At 43.0% G+C, this 14,082-nt stretch overlaps 1 protein-coding gene across 1 annotated transcript; it reads right to left on the minus strand.

Moving 5' to 3' along the window:
- Positions 1-10,590: 10,590 nt before the first annotated feature.
- B0H65DRAFT_159601 (CP2 transcription factor-domain-containing protein) lies at positions 10,591-13,733 on the minus strand. The gene is made up of 3 exons (XM_062821213.1): positions 13,560-13,733; positions 13,243-13,395; positions 10,591-13,002 (listed from the first exon to the last, which is right to left on the minus strand). Exons 1-3 carry the CDS (start codon positions 13,571-13,573, stop codon positions 10,782-10,784), a joined length of 2,388 nt encoding a protein of 795 aa, XP_062683009.1. The 5' UTR covers positions 13,574-13,733; the 3' UTR covers positions 10,591-10,781.
- Positions 13,734-14,082: the final 349 nt, after the last annotated feature.

The following is a 14,082-nucleotide window of genomic DNA, read 5'->3' on the forward strand; positions in this document are numbered from 1 at the left end:
TGGGCTTAATTTTAAGTCCGGATGTAAATAATAGGGCGCTAAATTGTATTTAATAGGCCTTTAACTATACGAATCGCTATTTTGTAACGCATCGTACCCTTTAAGCGGATAATAAACGGCCGGTAGTTTTAGGGTCGAAATCTTCGATAATTATAGGGGTTAGAGATTCCTTGTTTATAACCTCCTCTATTATTAAAGATAGAAGTGGAGTAGCGACTTAGTCTATAACTTCGCAGCGTTTCGTATAATTATAATTTTAAATTTTAAATATTCAGCGGAAAATAGCGGGTAAGTTTATAGGTAAGTAACGACTAGCGTAAATTTTCGTAAAATAATTAACCCGTCCGACTAGAATATTAAAAGGTTATAAAATTTAAATTATAGTATATTTAGGATTACGGGGTAATTTATTATTAAATTGTAAATTAATATTATAATTATTTCTATGTAGTAACCGATTTAGAATTAGATTTTATAATAATAAATAATTAGGTTCTTAAGGATACTATTAGTAAAATAAAAAGTTTTTGGTTTAAAAAGTTTAAATAAAGGTAAAGTATAACGGTTAGCGAAATTGCGGTCGATAAAGGCGAGTGCTAAATACCTATTATCGATTAGAATAATATATTTATTCTTACGTAATTTATAGACGATTTGAATAGAGAGTAGGGTAGAATTATTATTATAATTATTTAAAATTAAATTCTTTAATTAAAATATTTTTAATATTTTTAAATTTTTATCCTCCTTTTTTATTATTGTTATAAATAATAGTTTTTCCGCGCGATTTAGCGGGGAGGTTATATATTTCCTATATTATATTCGCCGGCGGCGAGGGGAATTAGGGTGATAAACGGAGCGGTTATAATAATATGAATGGTAGGAATGACCTTTCTAATATTTATAGTATTAATGTAAACGCCGTTACTATAACCGGTCTAACCTATAGCGAGCCTACTACTATTGTCTCCGTTACTACCGCTACGATGGTTATTATAATAATTATAGTCTCTTTCTAATTTAAGGATACTAGTATTAATACTATTATAATAATCAATTGTTTAGTAACCCAGTATAATATAACGTTTATATAAATTATTCTATATATAGTAATTAATAATAACTTTATTAATTATATAGGCTAAAAAGATGTCGAGAGTAGATATAGCGTTGAGGTCTATAATATTACTATTCTAATTAATGGTACATTCAGGAGCGGAGGCGGAACTACTATTATTAGAACCGGAACTAGAATTACCGGAATTATTATTTTTATAAAATATAGTAGTTTTATTATACTAATTACGCTCTTTTAAAGTTAGTAGCGAGTTTATAATATATAATAAATTACTTATTATAATTGTTAAGAATAGGGGTCTCCTACTAGTACGTAATAACGTTACGAATTTCATTAATAACCTTTATCTTTAAGTAATAAGTCTTTATAGTATTGTTTAAATTATAACAGTCGATGCGGGTAGTAAATTTATTTTCGAAATTAAATTATTTCTAACCCTTAATTATCTTTAAATTCTCGAGGTCATAATAGGATTCGAGGGTAAAATTTATATAATTATACTTAATATCGAAATAAACGAATAGGAGTTCGCGGGTCTTTTATTTTTATTTATCCTTATCGGCCTCCTTTAATATCGGTATAATTTAGGAGGATAGAGTGTAAAATGCGGTGCTACTTAAGTACTATAAAATTTAAATAATTTTATAACGTTTATCCTAATTAAAATACTAGGCGTCCTAGAATTAATAGAGTTCGATCTTTATATACTAAGTATAGTAAGATTCAGTACGCTTAACGGCTGTATTGCCCTCGCTAGTAAAAACCTCGGGGTCCTTATTGGTATGTAATTTAGGAGTAGGGGTAAATATATTATCCTCTTCTTTATCGTTATTAAGTATGAGGTTAATTTCGAGCGGGTTGGATTTCGTACGGAGGGCGTTCTTAAGGGCTTTAATTTGAGTAGTAGCGTCCTTTATAAATTTAATTAAAGCTTTATTAGCGGTAAGGAGAATAGAATTAGAATCGGTTAGAATATTTTAAATATTCGTAAAGTACTTCTTAAAGGTAGCGACCTTATTATTTAGGGTATTAAATTATATTAGAGAAATTACCGATCGTAGTATTTTACGCGATACGCTACTTCTTAGCGATAGCTAGCGCATTTTCCGCTACGGTTGTAAATAAATTAGCCTTAATTATATCCTTGTTAATTAAGCGCGCGAGGGCGATAATAACGTAGGAAAAGGCAGGGTAGTTAATTAACTATAAAATAGTATTAAGAAGGTTTTCTTCGATTAAGTTATTTGGTTCCTAGCTACTATTGAGGGCCTTGGTAATATTCTTAAAAAGCTACTTGTAAGCAGGATCGATAATAGAACCGATTATAAAAATTGCGATGTCCGTATTGGTAATAAAAGATATTAATCGTTTAATTAATAGGGCGCTACCGTATAGCGGTATTTAATAAAAGAAAAAGAAAGTTCTACCTTATAAACGTTCAAGGGTATTGTAATACGATTATTTAATTTAATATTACAGTACGACTAATTAATTTATTATAGTACAATTAAATTATAGGTATATTGGAAATTCTCGACAACGGTAGTAATAATAATAATATACGCTCGCAATGTAATAGAAAAGTACAATTAATTATTATAGGATAAAGTAGAAAGTAGAGGGTAAGTTAGATATACGTAATTATACGAGGAGAGGAGAAGAGAGGTATGTATAGGTCTAGCAATATAGGGTAAAGTACGAAGGCTATACTTAGAGCCGGGACTAGCGTACGTATACATATACGTAATATGCTATTGGCTAATGGTAGTAATAGTACGGCACGAGGCTTAACTGCCCATAGCAGGAGCCGTGCATGTGCCAGGCATAGTCACAAGTAATCTTATGACAAGTAAGGATTATTATAATATTATAGGAAGTCCGTAAGGTACGGAGGGTGGTGCGTAAGTTAATAGAACTCCGGGTCCGCTTCGGAGGGGAGGGCTTAGTTTTTTCGGTAGCGGGGTAGGGTTAGGGAATTAGGGGCGAACTATTTACGAAGGCCAGGTAAGCGGGGTAATTATATTTCGTCCGGTATTTAACCGTCCAAGAATAATTAGGATACTACGAAGGAATAGAATTAGAATTAATTACATAGTAGGGGTCAGCGGAGGCATTAAATAAACGGGTAATAGGCTAAGAGGGTATAAAATTGCGCGGCGGTCCATATTATTTCTCGTCCAATAATTTCCGGTAGAGCAATATTTACTAATTAAAAAGGGATAAGTTTAGGGATTATATGCTAAACCGGTATCATTTTCCGTAGGACTTTAGATATAGCCGTTTCGATTTTATTAAGCACAGTTTTAATATTAGTAGAGACTTGTCCGCCTTATCGTCTGATACGAATATAATTAAGGAAGAGGGCAGCTACTCCGTACATTAGGGTAAGTAGGAAATTAGCAATAAAGAAGTGCCAGACTATAAGTAAATCAAAGCTACGTACTATTTAATTAATATATACGAAGAGGTTCGGTATAATTACAGCCTTAAGGAAGTAGCGGCGAACTTAAATCGCAAAAGAAAAAATAGGGTCAAAGTATACGCTAAACTATTTTATTTCATTTTACGGGCGGACTAGGCTAAATAGGGTATCAATTATTATCTAAATAGAGTCCCTCCGAATCTTTTTAACATCCCAGCTATATAGCGTGAAATAGAGCGCTTTAGTCTTACAATAATCGATCCGGAAATTAAAATTACGTACGCAATAGTAAAGGTCAGCGGCCCGCCGGGATATAATATAGAATATTTACGTAGCGTTTCGTTCGATAGTAAAGTAAGCGATATCGTTCGTATAGGAGAAGGCGGGGCTTTAGTACTAAGTTAGGAAGGAAGCGGTAAAGAAGAAGAAGAAGATAGGGGATTATAAGGAACTTTAGGAGAGCCTATTACTAGAGAAAAACCGGGTCTTAGCTTAGCAGAAAGTAAAATTCCTATCTATATAGAAATCCGTTATTAAAATAATTAAACGGGGCGGCTAATTTTAGCCGGTAAGGATTTCGCTTAATTTATCTACCCGGGTAGATGGGAATGCGGAATCGATATCGAAAGTAATAATAATACTATATTATCCAATATAGTTAACGCTTTCGGCATTGTTAATTAAAAATATAATAAAGTCCGTAACCGAACGGGTAGGGATAGCCCTAGCGGTATTTTATAGAATGAATTCTCTAGCGAGGGCGAAAGTAATTATACATTTAATTAGTAAATACTCTATACCCTTACCTACTATAGAAAAGAGGGTAATTAACCTCTAGCCTTTATAGGAATAGGGGTCGCGCCTAGGTTTAGAGAGGGTAATAATTTATATTCGTTTGAAAGCGGAGGGGAATTTATTAAGAAGGAGGGCGGCGTAAGTAATAACCCGGACCGAAGGGAAGATCGGTTTTTAAAAAGATTTAAATATATTTAGGGTAATACCGTTAGAGCCGGGGGTATTTACTCTGTAGTTGAAGAAAGTTTTATAGAATTCGTCGTCGTCAGAGGGTTCGAAGGTTTATTATCTTACGTCCGGGGGGTGGGTCAGGCCGCGGTATCAATAGGGTAGGAGGGCTTCGTTATTAGTAAGGCGGAAGGTAGCGCCGGCGAAATATATTACGATAGCCTTAGGGTTAATAATTTTATTATTTATTCTAACTATTAATAAGGGTAGGCTTATCGTTTAAAGGGTTATTCTTTTACTTTAAAATAGAATTAAAATTTTTAGGTATTTTAGCGAATTCTATTTTAGATTAGTAGAAGTTCGTCCGCGTTTCCTTATAGATTTCGCGGAAGATTTTAAGGTTGATTTTTCGGGCCTCCGTAAGGTATTTGTTTTATTATAGTATACTTTTAGGCTTGCTACCGACGGCGATAGAGTATTTATAAATTATACTTTTAAAGGTATTTATAAAGAACTACGTAAAGTCCTCGAAGTCTTCGAGTATTTATAGCGTCGGAATGGATTTAGGGAATTGCTATATAAATACTATATAGGCGTCTTCTACGTAGGTAGCAGAGAGGATATAAATCTTCTAGGGGAGAGAATTCCGCGTAGCTAAGATAATAATAAGGAACCGGTAGTAGTTAGAGACCTAATTACTTACTCGGAAGTAGGTAGTTTCCGGGCTGAAGGCGAAGTTTAAAGTAAATTGGCCGTAGATATAACGATAAATAGGTAAGCTAGGGGTATTAAAGAGGCCGAAGCCCTACGAAGTTATAAAATCTTCGAAGAATTCTCCGCGGGAAGAGGGACGGAATTAAGGATCTTATAAAGGGTAATAAATATTAAAATCGCTAATAACGAGGGAATAGCGGATTTTTATACTAATAAGGTAGGTTCTAACCACTTCTATTTATTAATTATATAGGTACTAATAAATATAGGAAATCGTAGCGCTATTAATAATAATTATAGTAGTATAAGTAGCGGAGGGGAGGGGGATAGTATAATTATAAGTTTTAGCGACGTAGATTGCCGCCCTTATATTATAGTCGTCGAGGCCAATTATATAGAAACCGGGGTATTTACAGATCCGGCCTTTAATAATAGTGGGCTTTTAAATATAAATAACCGGGACTTAGTTAATAATTATTTATTTAATAATATTATTAGTATTTACAAGGGATTTTTATACGTTAACGGATATAACTTTAAGTCCGTCCTTTATTAGGATAAAGGGTTAGGGCTAAATTATTTATTACCCGGCGTACCTTATTGGGGGGGTAGGTTAAGTATACGACGGGGGGTGCTAAGCGTTATGGGGAATTTGCTTCTAACGACGACGGCGTAGGCGAAGTTAGGGTTATAGAATATAAAGGGTTTTTAAGAGGTCGTTAGTAGGGACGCAGCCTATTTAATAAACCGAAGGGTTGGTATTAGGGATAATAAAGCGGATAGATTGGGTAGGGATCCCGGCGGCCTTTAAAAATTAATAATTTTCTATTTCGAACGAAATTATAGCGAAATTCATACGGCGTAAGCCGGTAATTAGGGTAGTAGCTAGGGTAATAGCTAATACCCCGGCTATATCGACGTCTTTATCAATAGTAGTAGTAATAATAGTAATAGAAGTAACGGTATTAGTAGTAGCGGTAGTAGCGGTAGTAGTAATAATGGTAGCGGTAGCAAAAGTAGCGGTATTTCCTTTAATATTACAATTAATTATCTTAATAACATTACTCCTACCTACCCTACTAACATTATAATCGCTTACTTTAATATTATCGGTACTTACCTAGGCCGCTTTAACGGCAGCTTTATAAGCGGCCTTACCAACCTTCCGGGCGCCGGCGCATTATTCGGTAGTCGGTTTCTTAATATAACTATCCTTTACTTTAAGGAAAACGGAGTAATCGTTATATCCGGAGCGGTATAGGCTGAAGTAATTAGAATATTAAGGGATAAATTTATAAATTTTTTTATAGGAGGCTTTAAGAGTGCTATAAGTATTATAAATAATAGTAAACGTATATTTAATAGTATAATAGTAACTGAAATAACGGTCGTACGTATTAATACGAAGGTTCCGCTCTATAAACTTAACCGGTTCGGATCCAAAAATACGGAATAAAAAAGTCTTTTTACGGAAGATTATAATATAATTACCGGCTTTTTTAACCGGGAAGATTTTAAAGTCTTATTTAATAGCCGCCCGGATTTCCTGAACGAAGAAGGGTTCGGTAGCGCGGGGGCTATTATAAGCGTAAAATTGGAAGGGAACGCCGGAAAGGTAATAAATAACCGTTATAATTTCGAGTTCGATAATATAATTACCGGCCTTTATATTAAAGTCAATAAAGAGTTGGCGGTATTTTAGCTTTATTTTTTCGATATAGAAACTAAACTAAATAAGGTAAACTTTACGGACGAAATAATATAGGATTTTAATTTTTTTTATAAGGAAGGTAACGATATTAGCCGGTATTACGGACCGTATAGCAGCTCCTTAATTAAATTTGAAAAAAGATTTGCAATTCTCTTTAAAGGGTATAGTAAGGCCTTAAGTAAGGCGGGAAGGGGTGGTAGTAGTAGGAATCGGGCCGGTTTATTTGGCTGCTTTATTATTCTTATTTAATTTAACCTCTTACTAAGTAGTTTATTGGGTAGTACTTTTAATAGGCGTCGTATTAGTAATTAATAATTATTAATTAACTAGTTAGAGTATAATAAATATAGTAGGGTCAGGGCGTTAATACTTAGCTGAAGGGCTTAATTAATTAATTGTAATAGCCTCTTATAAGGGAGGGGGAGGGAGGGAAGTAGTAATAGTACCTTTAGTAGGGAAGGAGAAGAAAGAGCAGAGGAGAAAGTAAAACTATTTTTAGAAGAGGGCGGCCGCCTTCCTTTAGGCGGAAATTGTAAAGCCTTTAAAAGAATTGTCAATAGCTTTGACGGTAATTTTAGCGACGTAGAATCGCGCTTAGAGTTCGTCGATGAATTCCTTGTTTACTTTGTGTAGCGTAACTGTAATAGAAACCTTAGGAGGAGCCATTACGGCCGAAGGGGTCGAATTATCGGGCACCGGGCCCTCGCTCGTCGGTAGGAAGGTCGTAATGACCGGTTTGGTATTACGACAAATGAACAGGATACCCAGTCCAATTGGTTTACTTCCGAAAGCACGCTCCTAATTGGCCAGAGCCAGTTCAGAAAAATATTTTTCGGGATTAGAATCCGACGCTGAAGGTTGCAAGTGGCTGGTGACGGAGCAATTCGACATCGATCTGCTGACGACTTTCTGTCTCTCGGGTGCCGGTCCCGTAACGGTGTGAGGTGCAGAAGGGGCTGACCGAGCCACAGGTCTATCATCGATCATTTTCCTGGAAGGCGCGTTGTATCCGTCATAGATACTACTTCCACTCAGCTGTCGTATTAAGATTTCTGCTGGCATAACCTGAACTGACATGGGGCCATAGTTAGTATGATGTGGCTGAGGACAGATGAACATGGTACTGAAAGTTGAAGAAAAGCTAAGGGACTGAGACAAACCTGGAGTCGATGATATTTCGTGTGCATCATTCCGCATACCGTGGGGGAGGCGACAAAGTCACAAAGTTACACGACCGCGCCACAACCCCCCCGTTGTTCCACCGACCATCACCTTGTCGGGCTCGTCAGGGTGTCAGGCACGCCAGGCACGGCTTAAGGTCTTTGGAGGATTTTCAAACCGAGACGCGTGTAGGATCGGCAGTTTGGGACGATTCTTTATTATTAGAAGATGGGATGGTAAGTGAAAGAAGAACAAAAAAGGACAAGGCCGAAGCGGTGCCGACAATTGCCAATGATTGCTTCGCTCTCGATGTTGCTCGTACAATGGAGGATTTCAAAGATGCTCTTCGACTGACGAAGACGTCTGATTTCATCCTTTTGAGGAAAGTGATCTTCAACATGGCGGGGCATCTCGAAGAGCTTGAATCGCCACAGTTCTTTATGGTTGCGCGCGCCTCATTGCATGCGCCTCACTTCATCCTAACGACGGAAGGAAGGACCGCCGTTACTTAGCAACCACTCAACACTGGCCGCACCGGTCCTCGGCTCATCCATTTGGCAAGTTCAATCTCCGAATCGAATCCGGGGCAGGACCGAGGAACCGTTTCCGCTGGGGAAGTATCTCCTCGTACCGCCTTCTCTCCCTTCCATACCGCACACTCCGACCCCCGGACATGGACCCAGGAATACCGGAGCATCAGGAAAACGGTACATACATTATGGATAGGGCTCGGTGGCTCGGTGCCCTGGCTCAGTTTACGCAAGCGGTAACTGAAGGGGGCAGAATTGGAAAGTGACACTCACCGTTACCAAGCCGGAACGGCTCACACATCTCGATCTGATGAACTGCCTGCCTGCACCTCTCAGGGGAAGATTACCTCTTACCTATCACAAGAATCCTTCCCATTTCCCGCATAATATGAATGGCACGAATGGCACGGACAGACGGATGGGTGAGGTGTCTACCCTAGACCTACTACTACATTGGCGCGGAATGTAACTGTGGTCTTGTCTGTGGCTCGGTTGGATTTGTCTCCTTTAATTTCACGGGCAGTTTACAGTGTCCGGTACTTTGGCAGTCATGCATGGCAGCCATCGATGGATGGCAGTATTCGTGGAAAAGGGGGTTTGACTTCATGTCGATGGACATACATACATACACATATGTGTTTTTTATCCGTTGTCCACGTAAACATATGCGGAACCATGGTCTTGGAACTAAAAAAGGTCAAAGTACCAACTGGTAGAAACGTTCCGTCAATACTATCTCCTATAGATAGGAAGATGTTGGGTGATTTTTAGGAGAGTGTCACCCACGCCGCAAGATTGCAGGAACTCAACCCCCCTGAGCCCTGGTAACAACGAGCCAACGCTTTCAAGCCACGACATCCACTTGGATTTTGTCTGTTGGCTGGATGAGGTGAGCCATGTCCCGTTGAGCCGTGCCGGTCATGGGCTCACGGACCTTCTCTTGACTGACAGGAAATTATTGAGTGGCCTGAGATGGCTATGGCCGTAGGCTGGCGCCGTTTCGTTTCATGTTTTCTCCCGCCGGAGCCAGTGCTATCATCACTGTTCTAGACTGTTTCGGCGTCTGTTCTGGTCTGTATATGGTCTCATAGAGTGCGTCGAGAAGCCCTGGAGGCCGGAGGTGAGTGGGCTGAGAATTAGGGATCCAACGACGACGTGGCCGTTAGATTTTCACGGCTCACGGTTGTCACGTCTGTCACGGCTGTCACGGCTGGCGGTACGGCGCCGAGCATTACGACCTGTTCAGTGGACAGGATGTATTATTTTTGACTTGGCCTTCATCCCGGGTGTTGTCATTCCCGAATGAGCCGCATGAATCTTTGTCCAATGGCTTTGCGTGAAGACTGCTTTCAAAAAACGGTGGTTCGCCACCTGGACCGGCTTCTCGCTCACAGAAAGCGCCTGGAACTTCTTGAGCTGCGGCTGAATGTCACGATTGCCGCTACCCAAAGCTCGGACACCAAACAACAAGGAGAACGTGTAGCATGATAGTGCGAGAGGTATGTTCAGGAAGTGTGTATTTCGCTGTCCAAAAGTGGAAGAAGGGTAATGGTTAGAAATACCCAAAGAAGTGAAGATAAACACAAGTACTAAGGGGGTTTAGAATGCTCCCCAGGCCGCCCAACCAAACCGATAGTGTAGAGAAAATTCCCGTATCCAATCAACCAAACCGCCCTGTAAGCCCCATCCGTCTGTCACCCCTGGCTCTGTTTACTTGCCAGGCTAGTTGTACAGAAGAGAAGAAGCGAACAAGGAAGCAGAGAAGGAACTGTGCCCGTCAAGGGCCATGGTATCTCGAACAGGAAGAAAGAGAAGAATAGAGGAAGAAGAAGAACCATCAAGTATCAACGCCAAACAGCAACATAGCAAGACCCCCTTCCCCATTGACATGCAACGCATGTGTCTACGCATGTGCCCACGCCGCTTTTTTTGTTGGCGCCCCAAAAACCCGCCCAGACAAGACAAACAGACAGACAAAACCCGACCCCAGCCTTCTAAAGACCTGCCATTCCCGAACCCATAGAAACCAATCGCATGTCCGTTTGCCTTGTTTCCCATAACGTAATTTGTATCCTATGCGCTAGTCGTGTACCATATGTTATAGTTGTTATTGATCGTCCAGTCATAGGTTTGACACCCAGTGGAACAGACAAACCCTGGAAGATGTTTGATGCTTCCTTCCAAGGGCTTGCAATGCATATCTTAGTACAACAGTCGCAACTCATATGCTGTCTGCGAGCTGTTGTTGGTCCTTGCTGGAGATGCTAGCTCGGCCTCAGGGCCATCGACGGCCATCTCCCATTCTCGCTTGACGCCAGAGTTGTTGACATTGACTTCGTGGATCTCGAGCTTCATGTCTTGGCCTTCCTGGAGCTCCTGAATAACGTCATCGTCCATTGCTACCTCAATTCCGCGCGGGAGAACGCGAGTGGTACGGACGATACTGCTCGGGTCCAGGTTCCATTTCTGCGCAATACGCATGACGAACTCATGCAGGCTCCGTTGCATGAGGTAGACCGCACGATAAGTTTCCTGGCCCTGTGGGTTTCCAGGATCTAGACGCGCCACATAAAAACAGGCAACGGGCTTGGTCGCCCTTTCTGGGGGAGGGCGGTAAGTCGAGTCGACATCCAAGGACTCTATCCAGCCCGTCAGATTTCCGTCATCATCCGTGGTCTGTTTGACTCTAGTTGGCTGGCCGGACAGTCCCTTGGAAGCATCGCCCGAGTTGAATCTGTGAAGCTCTGTCCAGTTTGGTTTCGATCCGCTGACGGACATCTGGGAAGCAAGCGAGAGCGAGCTTGGAGATGGCGAAACAAGAGAGGATCCACCAATAGAGCTTCGCTCGCTGCGCCAAGCGTTATTTTCCCTGGCCTCCAGCTTGGTAAGGTCAAGGGACTCCCCAGGAAGAACCACAGGATGCAGGTCGGGGTCGTCCAGTTCGTCACCACGGAGGAATAGGACGCTGACAGGGCGGGTGCTGGTGAACATGTCCTGCTGGGTCTGTAGCTTCATGGTGAGGTCCTCTTCGAGCTGCACACGAGGGCCTCCTCCAGCGGAACTAGCGGATGACATGGACCACGTCCGCTTGTGTTTTTGGATCTTTCCAGGGCGATGGCTGCTTTGAGTCTTCATCTGTGCTACCCCTGATTTCCTCCTCTTGCCGAAGTCCTTGATCCCGCTCTCGGCTTGCTGCATCTGCTGCTTGATTTTATCGATGTTCTTTCGTACGTGGGCAACGTCGTTAGCCAGCTTGCGCTCAGCACCGTGATCGCGGAACAACTTGACCTTGCAAAAGCAAATCTCGGCTCCGTCGTTGGAGTTTGGTGACTGGGGGGAATTCGGGAGATAGGGCTGTGTCTTTGCGCAGAGCCTCACAGGAATGCCCTTGACGCCCTTGGAATGGCTGAAGTCAGTGGAGAGGAAGTTGAAGCGGACGGCGATATTGCAATCGACCGAACCGTTGATACCGGGGGTCCAGATGACCGAGAAACCGTCAAACGAAGCGCTCTCCAGTTCGATGCGCGTCCTCTTGTCGTCACCCTCTGCTGGCTGGCTAGCCTCGACAAATTCAACGGCTTGCAATTTTCCTCCTCTTTGGTGTGCTTCATTGGTGCCGCGGCCCTCTTTCCACAAGCTCCAGCACACACCGGGCTTGAGTCGCTGCTGTTCGTCTTCAAAAGATACCCTGACAAATGTGCGAAACCGGGTCCCCGGGGCGATGGGTAGTGTGGGCGTGGTATCGACGACGGACAGAGAGTAGGCCTGGCCCTTATTCAGGTAGGTGACAGGGATTTCGTCCGTGTTCTTGATCATGGCAGTGGGTGCGTTGAGTGTGGTGTGAAAGCGGAACCTTTCGGCTGATGGCGGTAGCTGCATGGGAATGGGCATGCCGAATTGCCTGGTTTGGAAGCCCATCCCCATCATTGGAGACTGTTGGAAGCTGCCGTCCATGTTGCCCATCCTTTCATCAGCCTGATCCGAGTCTATGGGAGACCCGTCCTGGTCCATTGTTTCAAAGCCCGAGTCTTGGTGAAGAAAAGATGAGGGCGCATAGGACGGCTGAGACGGCGCGGCTGTAATAAAGGCGTTATAATGTTGAAACTGAGGAAAACTATGGTGGAATCCACCCAATTCCATATGCGCCCCTGGGTGCAGAGATCCGTCGGCGGTGGGCATCGACAGCGGCGTGCCCAAGCCCATTCCTAGGCCGAGCGTCGGGGTATGGAGATCTCCGGCCGTGGGATGATAGATGGTGTTCGTTCCACCCGGAGTAGGGGTATAATAGCCATGGCCGGCGGCGAATTGCGAGAAGGTAAACTGGCTCGCGTCTAGCGCAGACGGGGTGAACCTCCACGGCTCGTTTGTGGCCCGGGGAGTCGGGTCCTGGTCACGGAAAGCGTCATGGCCAAGGCTTTGGGCCCTAAAGTTTTACCACAGTTAGCCAAACCCAACTCAGGGAATCCAGATGGCGAGATGGGATCGCATGGCATGACCGGCCCGCCCGACGGCTGCCGGCGCTAGAGGTCATGACCCATGCGAGCTTCCGCAATGTCCGGGAGGTGCTTATTTTAAGCTTATTTCATCCGAGTCAAGGATGAAACACCCGGACCAACAGCTGCGACGCAACGGAACGATTATCTCGGGGAAAAGAGTCACCCACCTTTCTGTGGCTGTGACAGCGATGCCAGCTTGACTGGTGGTTGCGGTTCGGGCAGGCGGTGCCGGCCCGGAAGATGAAGTGGCGGCGGCTACTTCAGGGAATTGTTGCCTGAAGTGCGCCAGCAAATCATCTGCGGGCTTTTGCGAACTTGTTCTGTGAAGTAAAAGTGGTCAGAAAACCGGCCAAGGTTGAGAAAAGTGGACAGGACAGGCAGTAAAGTGGAAGCGCGGGTGCCAGTCCCGGGGTCCGGCCCTTATAGACGGGACGGTTGGCAGGCAGACAGAGCCAGTGCAAGGTAAAAAGCGCAAACTACTGACCGTTGGCGAAACATGGTTCCTGAACGGGTCAACTAATCGCAACCGGTGAGACTCGTTGCCCCCTCTTTCTTCGAACACCGGAATGCTGGCTACAGCCAGATATTTGTAGTCGTATGGGTCCGGGCACGATAGTGACTCCAGCTGAATCGGTTCCGATAGAAGCCCCACTATGCCGGTCGTCGTCGTCAACTCGCGTGGAATGATGGGACGAATCTGCCAGAAGATGCAAAGGCAGGCAACTGATTTAGACGCCACAGTGCACACAGGCTGCGGGAATCAAGTTCGGGTGTCAGGCGAATTCGTAATCCGACTCGGTGGGCGTGTCGCGAGTAAGTATGGGGGGAGGCCGAAAAGATGCGTTGCGTCGGTCAGGCAGGTCGCAGAAGCAAGTCCACGTTTTCTGTTGCGGAAACGAGAGGCAGCGCAAGCAGACTGAAAAGTCAAAAGAGAGAAACGGCAGATGCGCCAGAGAAATGGAAGCGAGAAGGAAGCGATGCCTCTGGGACGGCAAGGGAAATTTTTG

Source organism: Neurospora tetraspora, assembly GCF_033439725.1.
Source record: "Neurospora tetraspora strain CBS 560.94 chromosome Unknown B0H65scaffold_3, whole genome shotgun sequence".
Taxonomy (NCBI): Eukaryota; Fungi; Ascomycota; class Sordariomycetes; order Sordariales; family Sordariaceae; genus Neurospora; species Neurospora tetraspora.

Bases quoted from the DNA above. Each gene is read 5' to 3' on its own strand.
- B0H65DRAFT_159601 (XM_062821213.1), bottom strand. The intron at 13,003-13,242 runs GTGGGTGACTCT...GTAAAACTTTAG, and splicing joins GCTGTCACAGCCACAGAAAG to GGCCCAAAGCCTTGGCCATG.